At 35.0% G+C, this 16,923-nt stretch overlaps 1 protein-coding gene across 1 annotated transcript in view; it reads right to left on the bottom strand.

Annotated features, from left to right (window-relative positions):
- Positions 1-16,923, bottom strand: part of ITFG1 (integrin alpha FG-GAP repeat containing 1) — a 71,847-nt gene that overhangs the window by 7,907 nt on the left and 47,017 nt on the right. Inside the window, exons 11-15 of the mRNA XM_080552945.1 lie at positions 13,524-13,674; positions 12,898-13,006; positions 9,783-9,826; positions 7,866-7,944; positions 265-389 (exon numbers count right to left, since the gene is read on the bottom strand). Coding sequence (XP_080409071.1) covers positions 265-389; positions 7,866-7,944; positions 9,783-9,826; positions 12,898-13,006; positions 13,524-13,674 — 508 coding nt within the window. The remainder of the gene's footprint in view (positions 1-264; positions 390-7,865; positions 7,945-9,782; positions 9,827-12,897; positions 13,007-13,523; positions 13,675-16,923) is intronic.

Genomic DNA, 16,923 nt, shown 5'->3' with positions numbered 1-16,923 from the left:
ACCAGGCCTAATATGCATTTATGATACGAACAAGCACCATATACCTAACATTTACAGACAATTCCAGTCATCTTTTGTTCTTACTGCTATAGCTTTAGGGCTTACGCTCACCCCCAAAACCAGGCCTTATAGGGTGTTTTTTTTGCAAACTTCTTTGATATTTGTACTTCTGAAGTAAGTGTCCCTAACAGTATTTCTCTCCAAACTCTATTAGGAAAGGTAACACCACAAATAGTAGTGTGACAATCTTAAATTTCAACTAACCTTTTCTCCTAAAGGACGAGGAATGCCAACATACAAATGGTCGAGGAAATTAGCACTACGTCCCAAGCCTAGCACATTGTATGGCAACTGGAGAGCAAAATGTGCCGATTGGCTAAGTTGTCCAGCTGCAATAAAATTAGAAAGGAAACTCAAGTTAGTATTTTGAAAAAAAACAAAAAAAAAACAAAAAACTGTTCCAAACACACATTTCTGGGTCAACCATAAAAATGTTTAAAAAAATTGAACGACCGCATGATTATTTAACTCTTAAAGACTCAATACCACATTTCCAAACTACGTGTGGGCACTAGAGAATTGCTTAAATGCTTGAGATTTCTAGGTAGAGAGGATTCTTTTGAGCACCATTTCTACGTCAAACAAACTCTATTTGTTACTAGTGGAGAAGAAATGAGCTGTTGATGTTTGTTTTGATATGGTTAGTGCCAAGTCTCTTGCCCCACTGATTTACAAGCTCAGACTCAACGTGTAAAGGTTCGCATTCTTAGTAGTAGTAATCAGTAACTATTTTTTTTTTTTGTTACAAAATTAGCTAAGAAAATGATCATAAATTCTCAAATAATAATTTGATTTAATGACAACAGGATTACAGTGGTTGCAAGTTACATCCTCACAAGAACATGTAATTGTAAATAATTATGTGAGACTAAGGGAAAAACAACATTCTTTGTTGGAGCTATCTACAGGTTCACCAACATCCTATTTCTAAGGTAGCCAATTACTCCATTTAAGTAGAACTCCTGTAATCTCAATTTCTGGCAAACTGATCCAGATCCTATGGGGATTCCTTTTTTTTTTTTTTTTTTTATTCTCTAGAAAGCCTCTTAGCAAGTGATCTGGTTCCACAGCACGAATATTAGCATCTCATAAGCACCACAGGGAATTCAGCCCTGAAAATAAAAGGGGAAAGTGGACTGAATGTGCACGCTTGCAACTTAGATGCCTATTATATACAGTGCTACTAACAGCTGTGATACTTCTGAAAGCCCAAGCTCCAAAGCTGACATAACTACATTAGAATGTTTTCATTAAAAATGACTTTACACCACAAAACTAGAGAATTAAAACTAGAAACACCAACTCTTCAAGTAAAGCAACAATTAAATCATAATATTGCTGATATTCAAACTTTCTGCACATATTCACACCTGAACATTTTAAGTTTAGCAATATTGTATGCAATATTGCTAGAGTTCAAATATGGTTTCTATACAAAAAGAAGTCATAGAAAAATGTACTACATACTATATCACCACATATAGCAACCAGAAAACCCCTCTTAACAGAATTCGGGTATTCATTCATTAAATGATTCAAGCTTTTACTATGAACACAGTCTTCTTTCTATATAGTGAATAGTGAAATTCTACCTAATGAATCTTGCAATGTCGAGTGACTACCGAAATTAAACTTCCTTTGATTATCTTATACATGCTGCAATGTTTACATAAAGTGTCTAGCAGCTATTACAGCAATGAATTTAGTGTCCACCTCACAATCCGATTTAGTTAAACAGCATGAGAGCTCAATGCAACAACAAAGAGTAAGCAGATTTCCAAAAGATTTCCAAAATTCATGACTTTTACATGACTTAACAGCATGTAAAAGGTCATTCTATCACAGAAGGCTTAAAACAAAAACAAAGCCAAAACAGCAAAATGAAAGAGCTTTAAATGAGAATTGTAAAAATTATCAGTCCATACAACCTCAGCCATACAGCTGCTTAAACACATCATGACTTGATCCATACAAGCAATCCAAAGAATCTAATCGTAGGGTAATATTACACATAGTCATGGATATTGGTCTTCGAGTAAACCTGAATAATTTATTGTTCTGTGGTTCCTAGCCCACAGGATTAATATTTTTGGTATACACGAGCTGTAATTATGACCCTATTCATTTCATACTAACTACAAAGTCAAAAATAAGTCTATTGACATATTTCAAGAGAGAAAATTAAAAGGCTGAAGTGAAAACATGAAACAATGGATCAACCTGAAGCTCCATCCAGGTTGAGCCTTGCTTGTGTAATCGCAAGGGTCTGTCTGGTGTGTAAGACATGGTACATCAAAAAACGTATCAAAAATAGTTTTTGTAAGCTACACGCTGCATAAAATAGCAGGCTCTCTCTGCCAAAGGTGATCTTATCACAAGAAGATCTAGAAGGAACTGTATTTTTCCCTCAGCAGTTTGGCTTGTCAACACGGTAAGGAGTCAGCCAGTACTGCTATGGTTATGGAGCTGCTAGTCTTATCTGAGTGTAAAGCAGCAGATGGACAGACTTCAAGGCCAGGCCCTCACACAAAGCAGAAAAAGAAAAGGTATTTTGAGGTCTCTGATGTTGCATGAAAGAGGGAGAAAGCAAGCAGGAACACAGTAAAATTGGATTGTCGTAAAGAGGGAAGAAGTAGCAGAGAGGAAAAAAAATGGAGTAAAGAGATGGCGATGGCTGGAGGTAGCCAGATGTTCATAGTATGAAGTTTAACAACAATCCTGCCATTCAACTTGTTCAGCCCTTGACTAGGCAACAATCTAATAAATTTAAAATGCTTCTCTTGTGCTGGTGCTACAATATGAAATTGGCCTTGTGCAGTTTATGAAAATACTCCAGTAAATTAACCAGCTGCTCTACATTAAAGTATCTGATCTTTTTTATGTTTTTCTGAGTCCATATGGACACTTAGTTCTAAGAAAATCAGTTTGTGTTACTGACAATAAAATAAATGAAACCAAAAATATCAAGTAGGTAGTCTTTTCAATAAAACACCAAAGATCATTACTGTGGACCACGCCAGCTTGCAAAAATGACATAACTGCAGTTCAGCCAAGGTCAGAGCTGTTAATAAATAGAGCTGTATAAACTGATACCAGTTCGATAAAGCCAGTATTACTGCAGTCTTCAAGCAAACACATTCAAAACCTGTGAGATTCAGTAATGCTACTATTTTATTATCACAAGTGACTTTTTGCTTCTCGTTTTTTAAACTTCAGCATCCTTAAAAAAAAGCCCCTAAAGTTGCATACATTACTAAATTCATCTCGTGCATCCCCTCAACTCAAAAGAACAGCTTTAATTCAATCTGTGCTCAACTTCAGCCTACTCTAGTTTTTGTCAGGCAGTGTTGAATGTAGGATTCAGCTGAAAAACGGTCAGAATAATATTAGAAATTTCTTAGAAGCCAATAAAAAAACAGAAATGCAGATGTAGAGTTAAAAATCCTGGATGACACACACTTAACTGTGGCATCTCTGTAAAAATAACAACTCCAAGAGGTGAAACAGGGAGTGAAGGCGGCAGATTGCAGAAGAGAGATGAGACTGCATGCCTGAAATTAGTTTGCCTACTTCTCCCAGATTTACAACAGACCTTGATTTGATCATAAAATTCATTCAATATTAAAAGTTGTTACAACTGAATTCCCTCTCAGAGAGGAAAGGTCTGTGGAGATGTTAACGAAAGATGTAAGACCCAGTACTTCTCAATTCTAATGCTTATTTTGGTAATTGCTATTCCTTGTAGGTAATTTAACAGTATTTCTTGTTTAAGATTAAAAGAGAATTGAGCAATGTAGAAGTAAAAGCACTGAGTATACGCTAATTATTATTCTGCTATCTTTTAACAGCACACTGGAATGTTAATAGTAGAGAGAGTAATTCTAACAATGTTTTAAAAAACCCTCTCAATTATGCAAATTTCCTGTAGTTACGACTTGGCAGATCAAAGAACCTTAAAACGAGTTTGATAAGGACAGCCATATGTGCCTTGTTATTCTACTTTTTCCATGAATACTGTATACATGAAAGATACCATATTTCAGAACTAAAGACCTGCAGAATTAGGAACATCAGAAACAGAACAGTGAACGTTTCTTCATTTACTGTATGATTTACTTTAGCCCAGGGATGGAAGGATAACTTAAGAATAGATAAGTTTGGCTTCAGCGGTCCAGCCAATAACTGTTCCTACGCTAAGACCAGTGGTAAAGACAAGTAGCATCAGTTGACATGAAAAAATAAATTGAATGCTGAACACCGTTCTCATTAGATAAAGAACAATGTTGTTATTCATGTTACTTTTTGGGAAAGATATTATATAAAAAAAAATGTAACAAACTATCAGATTCCCTTATTATTGCTTTCATAAAATTCAAAGCTTTGGATATGGATTGTTCCATGGTATTATATAAAGAATGGAAATAAGCTGACAAAAAATAGCTTTAAAATGGTATTGATACTATATTGTTTAAAATTAATGTGGAAAAGATAATGTGTAGGTTTATAAATGGCCCAAAAATACCATCTGGGTTTGGTACTGTCAACCAATACACATACATGAAAGTGTTGCTTGAGGTATTTCCTGACAGTCAAATAGAACACAATTCTGATATAAGAGGCAAATCTTTTCATGACAGTAACCTGTATACCATTAAAATTCCAGTTAGAGAAACATTTACTGAATTTTACAAGTAGGACTTGAAAGAGAAGAAAGTTCAAGTACAAACTTAATAAAATAGCTACAGAAAATTCAATTTTGAGAAGTACTTGCAGAAATTAAAGACAAAAAAATCTATTAATATATTACAATTCAGAAACCGATCAAAGAGTATTATAAAATTCCCTGTAACAATACTGTGAGGGTCATAAATACACTTGGAATTCATTATGAAATAACAGTAATGTCAAAACAGAAAAGGAAATTCATCATGATTGGACTCAGTTTTTTATTATTGTAAATATGGTAGTGGTGAAGATGAATGGTACTATAGCAGTATTAATCATATTTGATAGATGTTTCTCAGCATAAATTGTAAAAAACATTCAATTTCTAAAAGCAACCCCCTTGAAAAAAACACAAACAACCAAACCTAAGATAATGTTTTTAAGGAAAAAAAAACGTTTATTTTCCTTGGAAGAGGAAAGTGGAAAACAAAGATTAAGAATGATACATAAATTAGGTCCAAATTTTAAACCAGCTTTCCTCGCCACAGATAAAATGAATGTGTAAGCTATGTGCATTCTTCCATGACAGATGCCAGTAGTTCAATCATCTTTATTTTGCCACTAGGTTATTTTATAAGATTGCATAAATAACGAGTGCTAAAGGGTCAAACACAAACCAAACCTATCTAAACTTGTAATTCTACATTTCCTCAAGGTAAGGTTTAAAATCAGCTTATATGTCTGTGAATTAAGCTTTTAATATATATTCTGCATTCAGACCCCATAAATGCATTATTTTTCATCTTCTGCTTAAAACTAAGACAATTTATAAAAATTAACTTTATTTTAAAAAGCAGTATATCATAAATTATCCAGGTCTGCCAACATGCAATCCTCTACAGTTATCATTTATTGTATCCCACATTATATATAAAGTGTTTAAGGATTTGATAATACAGATTCTACTTGCTGTTAGACATAGTTTTATAAATGTATATTATGACCTCGTTTAAAATATAGGACTTAAGTCTGAAATTGTGTTAACTGAAGATATGTAGCAAAGTGAAAAACTGTTCCAACTACATGAACAATGAATCTAAATGAGTATAATTAGATCTGAGCGGAGGTTGTGTTGTAGTTTATTTGATTTATAGCTACTTTATAGCAGTTTCCTAAAGACGAAAAGATCTGTTTGATTGTATTACTAACGTGTTTATTTACTTATGCAAAAAAGTCTTTTTGTTACATAGGTAGTACTTCTGATTCTTTGATAGTAAGATTGTGCGTAGGTATCTACTCAAAAGTCACATGGCCAGAGGAACTATGAAGCTGTGTTTTCATTAAGTTAGTTTATCTTTGCATGTGTGTACCAAATTTAGGCAGGCCCACATTAAGGCCCAGTGAGCCTGAAGCAGTAAATACATTACACTACTTAAAACCCACTGATTTCTTCATTTAGATGCATGTTCATTCAATGAATACACTGAATGAACTTTAATTGGCAGTCTGGAAAGACGTTTTCTAATCCAGAAATTACAGTAAATTCCAGCAACTGTGACAGCAACTGTCAAGAAGCTTTATTAATGGCTCCATATTCCAAGAAGATAGCCCTGAAGAGTACAGAGGGGTAGTGACCCACTGCAAGGAGTTTAGTTAACAGCAGAAAGAAGAGATCAGTGAACACCAATTTTTATTACACAAATTTGTGAAAGTAAGGAGTTTTATTCTTTATAAAGATATTAAATAGGCTCCAAGCTGTTTACACTTTTGCTCATTTGAAAAAACAAGGATTTAGGTCTTTTAAAAAAAGGAATGAGTACAATAAAATGTCTTCATACATCTTCATGTACTTCAGGTACATCTTCATAACTGAACTCTACGACTAATATACAACATGTACGCAAAATAGGTCAAAAACCAAGTTACCCAGTCATCAAGAACAGAACAGGCACTCCAATAAGCAATAAAGTAAAAATGGACAACACAATAGGTATCTCTAGAGATCTCGCCTGAGTCAAAATGCCTTCAAAACCACGACATGAACTGTGAAATAAAACATGTCTGTATTTGCATGGATATCCATCCCGCATCTCTTTGCGAGCAGTCCTGTTTCCTGGCTGGAACACTTTTTAGCCTTACATTCTATGTCCCCATAATCCCTCCACAGAACACTAAGCTTTTGTCCGCTATGCTCCTTTGTTACTGCTTGGGCAAAAACATTTCAGGCTATGGCTAACTCCAACTGTATGTATATTGACCATATGGCCAGCCTGAGGACAAAAGAGACCAAATAACTGTTGATCTCTAAGTAAAGTCTTTTTTTCACATGGAATCCTGTTTTCTACCTAACTGTTGATTTTTAAAGAACAGGTAAAGTTTTACTCAAGGCACATATGTTTCAATTAAAATTGGCTTCAGTACGCCAACAGAGTCAAGTTATTTGGGACTACAAATAACCAAGACAGTACACTCAAGCAAGTTCCACGTCCACAGGAATTCAGGCTTTTAAGGAATAAGGAGAGCGATCCTGTACAAGCCTTTGCCAGTATTTTCCAGTATGGTTAAAAAGGTTGTACTGTGACTTGGCTCTAACAAAGTTTGCCAGCCTTCATCTTGATAATTTGCAATAATAGAGATATGCCAGTTGTTACCCAATGTGAACTGGCTGCCTAAGGGCCAGAGTCTGATATACTATTCTATCTGAGACTACCTGAAAATCTCTAAGCTCACGATGCAGTTCTGAGTGTTTCTACCTAAACAAGTAAGCTCTTACTAGAATTCACTTACGAAGAAAAACTTCAGAGCAATAAAACCGAGAACAAAACTGGTAGAATGATTAGTTGGTTAAAGTGAATTTGTGCACCTGGAAAGAGTATTCTGCATTTTCATATTGGCATTAATTACTAATTTAACCAACAAATGCAGGTTAATACTTTCAAGCCCATAGCACATATGAATACAGAAGTATTGCATATTTCAGGATATCTTATTTCTTTATCTTTTCTAGGGTGGAATAAACAGTTCTGAGCACAGTGTTAAAGGTGAGAGAGTTATCACTGATATATGATCCAATATATCCACATTTCTTCCCCTAGACTATTGCTATTATTTAGTCGTGTATTCTTATGAGATTATCTTACCTGACCCATTTTTCAGGTATCCATTTGCATCTACAGTTGTGTACATGATGTAAGGACCAGGCTGATTAACACCGAAAGGCTACAAGGGCGGGGGGGGGGTGGTATAGGAAGGGAGGAAGAAGCAGGCAAAATTTTAGGAACACATAAAGCAATACTAATTAAATAGTAAACCAAAGACACTTTCACAGAAAAATGATTTCTTTATATGGATAATTCTGAAACCTTGTTATTGCTTTGCTCATGGTAATATATGAAAACTAATTTTCAAAACAAGGCTTATTAGTTCTCTAAGTACCATTTAGTTTCTCATGAAGAGCACAATACTACTCAGTCCTATGACAAAAGGTTTGATGTTTTCTGGGGAATTCTAAGTATACTAGAAAACTAAATTCAAAGAAATAACTGCATGTTCTGAAAAAAACAGAACTCATTCAATATTTTCTGAGAATGCACCATCTTGATGGACTTTCTGAATCTAAAAAGTACTACACAAATTCAAAATTGTTATTATTCAGTGGTATTTAATTAAAAATTGTTATTATTCAGCAGTATTTTATTTAATTAAAGTGGCTGAATAATTACTTCTCAAGTACCAATATCTATTTAAAATAAATTCTTTGGAGGCAGAAAATGTGTTTAAACATCAAAGTACAGTTACAGGGGGAAAATAGAAGAAAAAAACAAAGGGAGTGGTGGATTACTGAGTGATGAACCATGTCAAATGTACCTAAGTGAGAATGGGATGTGTGCGTGGGGGAAATTATTTGTTAAGGTGGGAGGGAGGGGGGAACAAGTGAAAAAAAAAGATTTTAAATGTGTTTTTTTTTCCCCCTTCAAATGCCAAATTTAAGCTGATATTAGGGCATCCAGTTCAGTAGATGATCTTTCAGATGAGTTGCAGAAAGAACACTGAAGAAGAGATGACAGTTCACATCACGCCTCAAAAATAGTAAGTTGTAAACCATAAGAATAAAGTGATAATGATGAAAGATGGGATCAAAGCTTGAAAAAGAATAATGAATTGGCTAGAATGAAAGGTAAGGAGACAGATAAAATATGTTAATGCAGAACTGTGAAAGATGAGTAAATAAGGTTAAAACATGCTTTATTTTTGCCAGGTAGCTGTATTCTGGCGTAACATACTTCATGACACTTTCTACCAGAATTTCTTTTACAGTGAAGGCATTAGTATTTCAATGATCTTTATAATGAGGCGCTCATCAAATCTGTTGTTCTGTTGTGAAGATCTACTTTCTAAACCTTTAGTTTTGCAATTAAGCTAATAATACTACCAAAACCCCTTATTATTTTGTAACAGAAATTACCCTTATGACTTAAAAAGGCTTGTAGAAAAAGTTCATATTTTTGCACAGCTAAGATGCAAACTCTAGCTTTGATTTCTCTGAGTTCCTCTTTTAGGCCATCTTTCACTGTGAAAACTAATCTGCTAACTGAAAGTTTGGTGGTTGATATGCAAGGTCTCTGGAGATGATTAAAACACTTGAAATAGAAATTAGCACATGAACATGTAACTCATCTGCAGAACCATTAGAACCAAGTACATTCCTTTCCCTTCTCTTCTATCCTTCATTGTACCCATATACTCTATGTTGGCCCATAAGTTGCTGTCAGGCAGCCCATGGCTCAGTCTGTCCCACATTTTTCTTTTATCTGTATATCCAGCCCTTGTGATGCTGCCTAACAATGCTCACTGCAGAATCAGTCAATTCTTTTTGTCTCTGAGCAGGCAGCTGGAGAAAGATATGGGTCTCAAATACATAGAACCTGACCAGTCATGATTTGGATTACACATTCTTCCAGTCAGTAACTCTTCTCAGTTATGTATGTGGACATCTCCCAGCATAATAAAGTCCCAGCTCATCTGAAGCTAAATAGTAAAGTTATAATTATACTTACAGTTATTTTCCGAGGACAGTCATTAGAACAGAGGCCACTGAGAACTGCAAGTACAAAAGGTGAGCTTACAGTTTTTATATTAACATCCATCTTACAAGCACAACCTCTGAAACCCATTAAAGTATATTAACAGATGTCATGTACCATTAAAATTCGTAAAGAAAATAACTTCCTTCTGTATGACTTATGTACTTTTTTTTTTTTAAAAATCTGTTTGAGATATATTGCTTTGTAGAAATTAATCAGCTAATCGCTGTTTTGTCATACCTCATTTGTTAGGCAGCTTCCAAAAGATTTGCCAGTTGAAAAAATTCCAAATTATAACATGTTAAAAATAGTGGACTACACATTTTATTCATTATCCTTTGCTTCTAACCATTTAAAAAAATACTTGACAGATATTCAGCTTTACTGTTTTAACTGGTAGAAAGGAAAGCAAAGGCTTTTCCCCATATACTAGTGACAGCTTTACAATTGATTCAAAGAAATTCACTGAAATTCTAATAAACAAAACTGCCATTACCCATTTATTCTATGTATTCAAAAGTATTGTAAGCATATGGGTATAAAGCTACTTAATATCTAAAGCCTATGAGTTGTTAAATTACTTGTTAGCTTGAAAAATCAGTTAAATTACAGAAATACTAAACATTTATAAGTTTCACTAAGTGAGGGACAATGAAAGCCATCTGTTCTATAACTTAAAATACCGTGTCACATTATCAGAATATCATAGTAAAATGCCTTTTAAAAGAAAATAACAGCAAAAAGAAAAATAACAGGCACATACACATACAAGAAATCTAAGGCGTCATTACGATGGAACATTCAGACTTAAATGACAACAGTTTGGTTGAGAAGCAGCCCAGTAATGGCCATGAGCAGGGAAAAAGATACAAACAAGACCACATCGGTGCAGCAGACAAATAAAAACATAACCTCTCCACGAGTTATATTGCCAAGCAAGTGCTGCAGACAGAGAAAATAAACATGTGGACTGGATTTGATGGCAGGTCATTCTGACCGACAGGAAGCTTCTAAAGCATTTTCTATCTACTTTAAGGTTCCACTGAGGTTCAAGTATAAAATGTTTGGTGACAGTTAAGTACCAAGTGGTGTACATAAGATGTTCACAGCGTAGCAGTCTGATCAGAAAATATTCCAAACTAGAGTCAGAAATGGTACTGTTCTAGAAAAGGACCATTTGTAATATTCTGAGTGCAAATCTTAATAACTGTTATAACTCCAAAGTTATAATTTATTTGCAACTTAACATTTGAGACATCCAAATACAGAAGCATCTGTTGTTTTTATATAGTCAAAAAAAGTCTGGACATCTGGACAAATAAAATGAAGGTGTGGCAAAGCACAATTTGAAGACTGTCTGTATCTACTTTTAAAGCTATGAGTTTATTCTATATGTTAGACAGAGGTGTGTATGCAAGTGGCACCAACTCTTCCCATTTTGATGCAAAACAGCACACTGCAATTTGCTGTTCAATTTCACTGCTGGAACAAATAATCTGACCAAGTGCACTGGACATCAGATTTAACAAGCAAAACTGCTCTCATTGTCCATATACCAAGTAAGTGAACACAATGCATTTAGTGATACACCAATTGGCATAAAGCATGTTTTGTTAGAAATACTCTCCCTTTATCACAGCACAAATTTTTTTAGACCACTCTAATTCCCATTTTATGGGGTTTCTATGCAGAAATGCTCACACCCTGAAATGATGCTAAAAAAGGCTTACTTTGATTTTTAAGATATAAGTACATACATTGAATCAAAAAGCACATCAGAAATTATTCCTTTCCCTCATTCAAAATATCACAATTGTTATTCTAATATAACTTCATGAAGTAAAAGATTTTTCTAGAAGGCTTTCTGCATGCTCATGTTTATTATATTACCCATATGCAGTATTATTTAAAAAGAAGGCTTCCATCAACATGGCACATCACTGTAGTCTGTTATGATGAAAATAAATCCCAAGCTAAGGAGAAAATAATAAATACATCAGCCCGCAGTAGTGGTTGCAGTTCTTATGACATGTAGAAGGCTGAAGCATTAGGTGTATTTAAGTAAAATGAAGACAAACACAATCTTTCCACAGCAAACCTCCAGTTCACTGGTTTAGTTTTCTCCACATGAGTTTACTTACAGCCTCATCTTTTACTCTTGCTCAAAAAAAAAAAGTCAAGCAAGATAGACAAGCAATGGACTCAAAGCTCGACACCTCTGCAGTCTGGAAGAACATGGTAGGCCACGCAATTTGAACATTTAATTACTTTCAGTTACAGATACCATAATCTAACTCTAGCCTTTTAAACCAAGGCTTTAATTCACATACCCTTGCTATGTTAACTGTCATCCTAAATTGTTATAGTATGATATATTTTAGGAAAGCTGACGTTTAGGAAATTATTCTTACTATTTACTCTTTGCATTTTTTTTTTTAAGTTGGTTACTTTCTGTTGTATGCACAGACGCAGCATTTCTTGTCATCTATCAATATGGACTGAAGGCATGAATCTTCCTTAAATTTGTTTCAGTTTGAATAACTCAGTTTCCCTGCAGATTTTATTTTAGACACTTGATAATTCTCATTCTCCCTTCAAAAGCCAGCTGAGAAATACAACTTTTAAAGACCTAGTACTGCCTTTAGAATTTTGCTAGAATGCAAAATTGGTTAATGAAAGCTCCAGGATGCAAGGAAGGACTTAGACTGCTTCTAGGTAACAAGTGAAAAAAGACACACATTCTTGTGAAAACAAAAATACGAGCTCTAAAGAAGATGAACACTTAAAAGGATATTGCCGTCAAAACTGGTAGAAAAAAAACCAGCTAAAGTGCTGAAAATAATGGCCAGAATCAACTTGGAATAAAAATAAGTACACTAAAATAAAACAAGAAAAAAAGTTAGATAAGTCATTTTTGTTTGGTATCAAAGTATAGATTCTGCAATATACTTATGCAGTCCCTAATATTTTCCATGCCATGCTTTTTCTTTTATCATGCGTAGAGCATTACCATAATATTACCATACACAGAGGATCAAATATTCCCCTAAAGATCTGATGTTGATTTGATTATATGGAAATAACTTACCAATAACTTTAACAAAATAGGCATCTGCCTCAAAGTTGTTTTTTAATGTATGGATAGCAAAGTCCTTGTTGGGATAACCTTTGCTTACTACAATGATATCCAAGATTCCCTAGAGGGAAAAAGAAAAGTTTAAGTTAGAGTTCTGATTTACTAGATTTACTGAGTTACTGAGTTACTGATTTACTAGATAACATCTAAATTTAGCAAGTAAATTCCCTTAGAGATGCAAAGGAAAAACATGGAGCATGTGCAGCAAAGTTTATGCTTCCACTACTAACATTAATACCTTTCATATCATATTAATCTTAGGCAATATTAGATAGAGCACTCCATCCACAGCTAACCAGGGCAACGCACGTGGTCTGTGGCTTCTTTCCTGCCACGGAAGACAGCAGCTCAAATGGAGCACATGGAAGGCCAGCAAACTTTTAGTCACTGATGGGCTGCTGCTACCTGCCCAGCTTCCAGAGAGCATCTCAAGGTAGCAGCAATGTCCCAGACTAAAGGCACCATCTGCCACAAGCTGTATAGCAAATGTTTATACAAAGCAGTCTACCAACGGCACAAAAAGACAGATACAGCAACACAGAGTGATGCTGCTTGCTGTAGTAAAGAGCTGAACTTACGTCTTCATATATGTCAAAGAAGGTTGCTACCACTGCATCCTTGATTTGATTTAGATCTGAGAGCTCCCAAAAAACTTTGAACATACGACGCACGCTCTTGCAGCTCGCATTATTGCATGGGACATTTTCTAGTAAAAAGGCTTGCTGGTTGCTGTAAAACATATATATAACAACTTACTTCCTATAAAAAGTCTAAAAAATAAATATTTTTCTACAATATTTTTCTAGTGTCCAATACAAATGAAGTAGAGTAAATAAATAAAAATATTAAAACAAAAACCCAAAGCTAGCAGCCAATAGTTACTTTCAAATCCATAAGCATTTATGTTAATTTCACAGGCAGAATTACAACCATCATGTCACGCCTGATTTAAACCTACCAATACACTAAATAAATAGTTCCAAATCAGCAGGAATAATTTCATTATTCTTACTTTATTCTGAGACGAGTTCAAGTGCACCTAACAACCATTTTCCTTAATCCCTCCCCATGGTCCCTCAGCTTATATGCTACTTGAAATGTGTCAGTGCTTTTTTCATTATTTTATGACAATCTGTTCCCACCCCAAGTTCTATTAATAAATTTTCTTAACACATTACTTGATATTTTACACATTTAAGATTAAAACACATCTCCATTAGTATATTTGCAATTGTTTCAAAGCAAAAACCAAGCCAAAAAACTACTAGGATACTAAAAACTGGATGGGACAAACCAAGTTAGACATTTGCTGTCACACAACAAACAGAGAGAAAGGCTGTAATACTGAAAAAAGAAACAAACAAATCAGTGTAGCAGGTGTGGCATAGCAAAAAGCCTCCCTTCTGAAAAATTCATCTAATATGCATCAGTTTGTCGGTGGGAGACAGATGAGTGACACAGGGTTCATACCTGCAGGTTCATATATGTACCCTGATGGCTAGTAGCATCATACATAGCCTCTAATATTGTAAGGTTGCCACTCTCACTGGAATGGTGAAAACCTTCAGGACTTCACCAGCTGGGAGTCTGATTCCTTGGCAAGTCTCAGTTACTATCCTGGGAGCCCACAGGGATCCATCACTGCCTTGGCAGTGGGAACAGATGAAGTTTCCTCTTCTCTTTCCGGGGGCAGAGCCAGGAAATGGAGCAGCCAACTGCTGCTAGCTAGCAGCAAAACTAGCTAAGCATGTCAGAGCCCAGGGCAATTACCAAAAACACTTCTTCATTATGACCTTGAACATAATGCCATTCCAGAAGGTGGCAAAAAGGTGTTTTTCCGTATCTTAACAGCATCCAAGGCCTCCAGGATACAGTCACAGTAACTTCAGCTTTTTTCCTTAGGAAAGTTTTTGTTTCTATGGAATATTTCAGGTAATTTGCTTCTAATAAGAATCACATCCCACAATACTCCTATTTCTGCACCATCCTTTTCAGAAGGAGAGGAAGGCAAAACATTCACCTTGAGGAAAAAATATTTCTGACAATGTAGTAATAGTTTCTTTGCACAATGTCAAGTTAATATTTCAAAACCTACAATGGGAATAACATAGGATTTTGTTCGCTGTAAAATTTATCAAAAATTAAATGGGATATTTAAATATTTTCCTCAAAACCTTATAATCACATTTCTTGAGCTTCTTTGAAAAACAAAAAATAGGCCTCTATTTCTCTGCCATACGCCTGCATTTGACTGAGCCTTAATCTGAACAACCCACTTGTTACAATGTCACCGTTAAAAGCATGAACATATAGAATTAATGTCTAGCTAAAAATCAAATTAGGTGATCTACAATATTTAAGGCATTGTATTATCTGAACCTGAGAACTCATAACCATAACTTGAAATTGCTAAGTGCTCACATTCTTATTTTATGTCAAATTAACCAACTATAAAATTAAGGTGACAACTCAAACTAAGCAAATTGTTTCAATTTCTCTTTATCATCATCTTGGCATAAGACGTATATACAACATTCAAAACAGAGTCCAAGTAACTGCTAGCCACATTTTATCTTTCTTGATCCTCAATTCCAGGCCACTTCCTGGGCTGTGCTGATATGGGAGCTGGGAGCTGCCCCGTGCCATGTCTCAGCACAGGAGGGGGAAGCCTTGGTTGGGGGCCATTCATTTGAAAGGCTACAGCAACAGGAGAAGTTGCAGTGCCTGGCTGTTCGCAAAGGGAAGAGCCATCAGCTGTTTGCTGCCTCCATCAGCTGTTCAGTTCTTTCTTGGAAGAACTCCTGAGGACCGGATTTGGCCTGTGGGCTGCTAATGGATTCCTTATGCTTTTTTAGGGCTTTAATTAATTTACAATTACCAGAATAAAAGCATCTTCCTCCGTATTTTATTTCTACTTCATGCTATGATTACCAAGAGCAAATTCATGACCTTGTTATTTTGAACCAAATTTTGAGGGAGATTCACACAGTCAGAAAAAAATCTACCTATAACAGTAAAAATCGACAACATATACTTAAAATGACAAACCAATGTCCCTTAAAGCCTATAGGAAAACACAAAGACTGTTAAAATGATAAAACCATAGATCAATGCTCATGTGCTACAAAAATGCATAACAGACAATAGAGAAAAAAATCAGCTTAAATACCAAGAATTCAGAGTTCTTTTGCGCTGCATATTAAGACTAGCATAATCACCCTTAACCGGATACTTGCTGAACTTTTAATGTTTATTAAACATTTACTATTATATTCACACCGTTGTACACACAGTGTCACCAACTAGTGTACTATCTGCAGAACTTTATCTGAAACAACTTACAGATGATGCTCAGGAAGTATAGAATTGTCTACAGATTGGAACCTTCTGACTGAAGGCCACATGCAGCAAAGCTAAATCTAGTAAGACTGAATTACTACAAGCATGGCTTAACACCAAAGACAGACTGAAGATTTATCTCAGTTTTATTTTAACATGCTACTTCACAATGACAATTAAATATATACTGCTTAATTTCATACAACTCTCATTCCATCAGTTCTAGGCTATGCCATCTACTGTTATACAGGGGACATCTAAACAACTCATATCTTACTCTAGACATTCAGAATAAATTAAATTGCCTGTATTTTTTAAAGCTGCTCATCTACAGTCACTCAATTCTACATTTTAAAGAAGTTCTTTATCCAACCCTGTTTCTGAAAGTGACTAAAAATGATTTAGGAAGAGATGATTTGGTCAAATGAGAGTCCTTTTAAGTAGACTCATGCAAAGGATTAATACACATACGTTTATTTAAAACTGTGCATGACTGCCTGGAGAACTTTGCAGAAGTGTGTTATACTTAAAGTTTTTCATTCAGCTGCTCACATACAGTTTTTGATTAGCTCCAAGTTTCAATCCGTAGTGCTATTTGTCACCAGTATGCGAGGTAGATACTAAACTTCCATCTATACC

This window comes from Anser brachyrhynchus, assembly GCF_964034855.1.
Source record: "Anser brachyrhynchus genome assembly, chromosome: 12".
Classification (NCBI taxonomy): domain Eukaryota; kingdom Metazoa; phylum Chordata; class Aves; order Anseriformes; family Anatidae; genus Anser; species Anser brachyrhynchus.
This window is presented reverse-complemented; position numbering and strand designations above follow the sequence as displayed.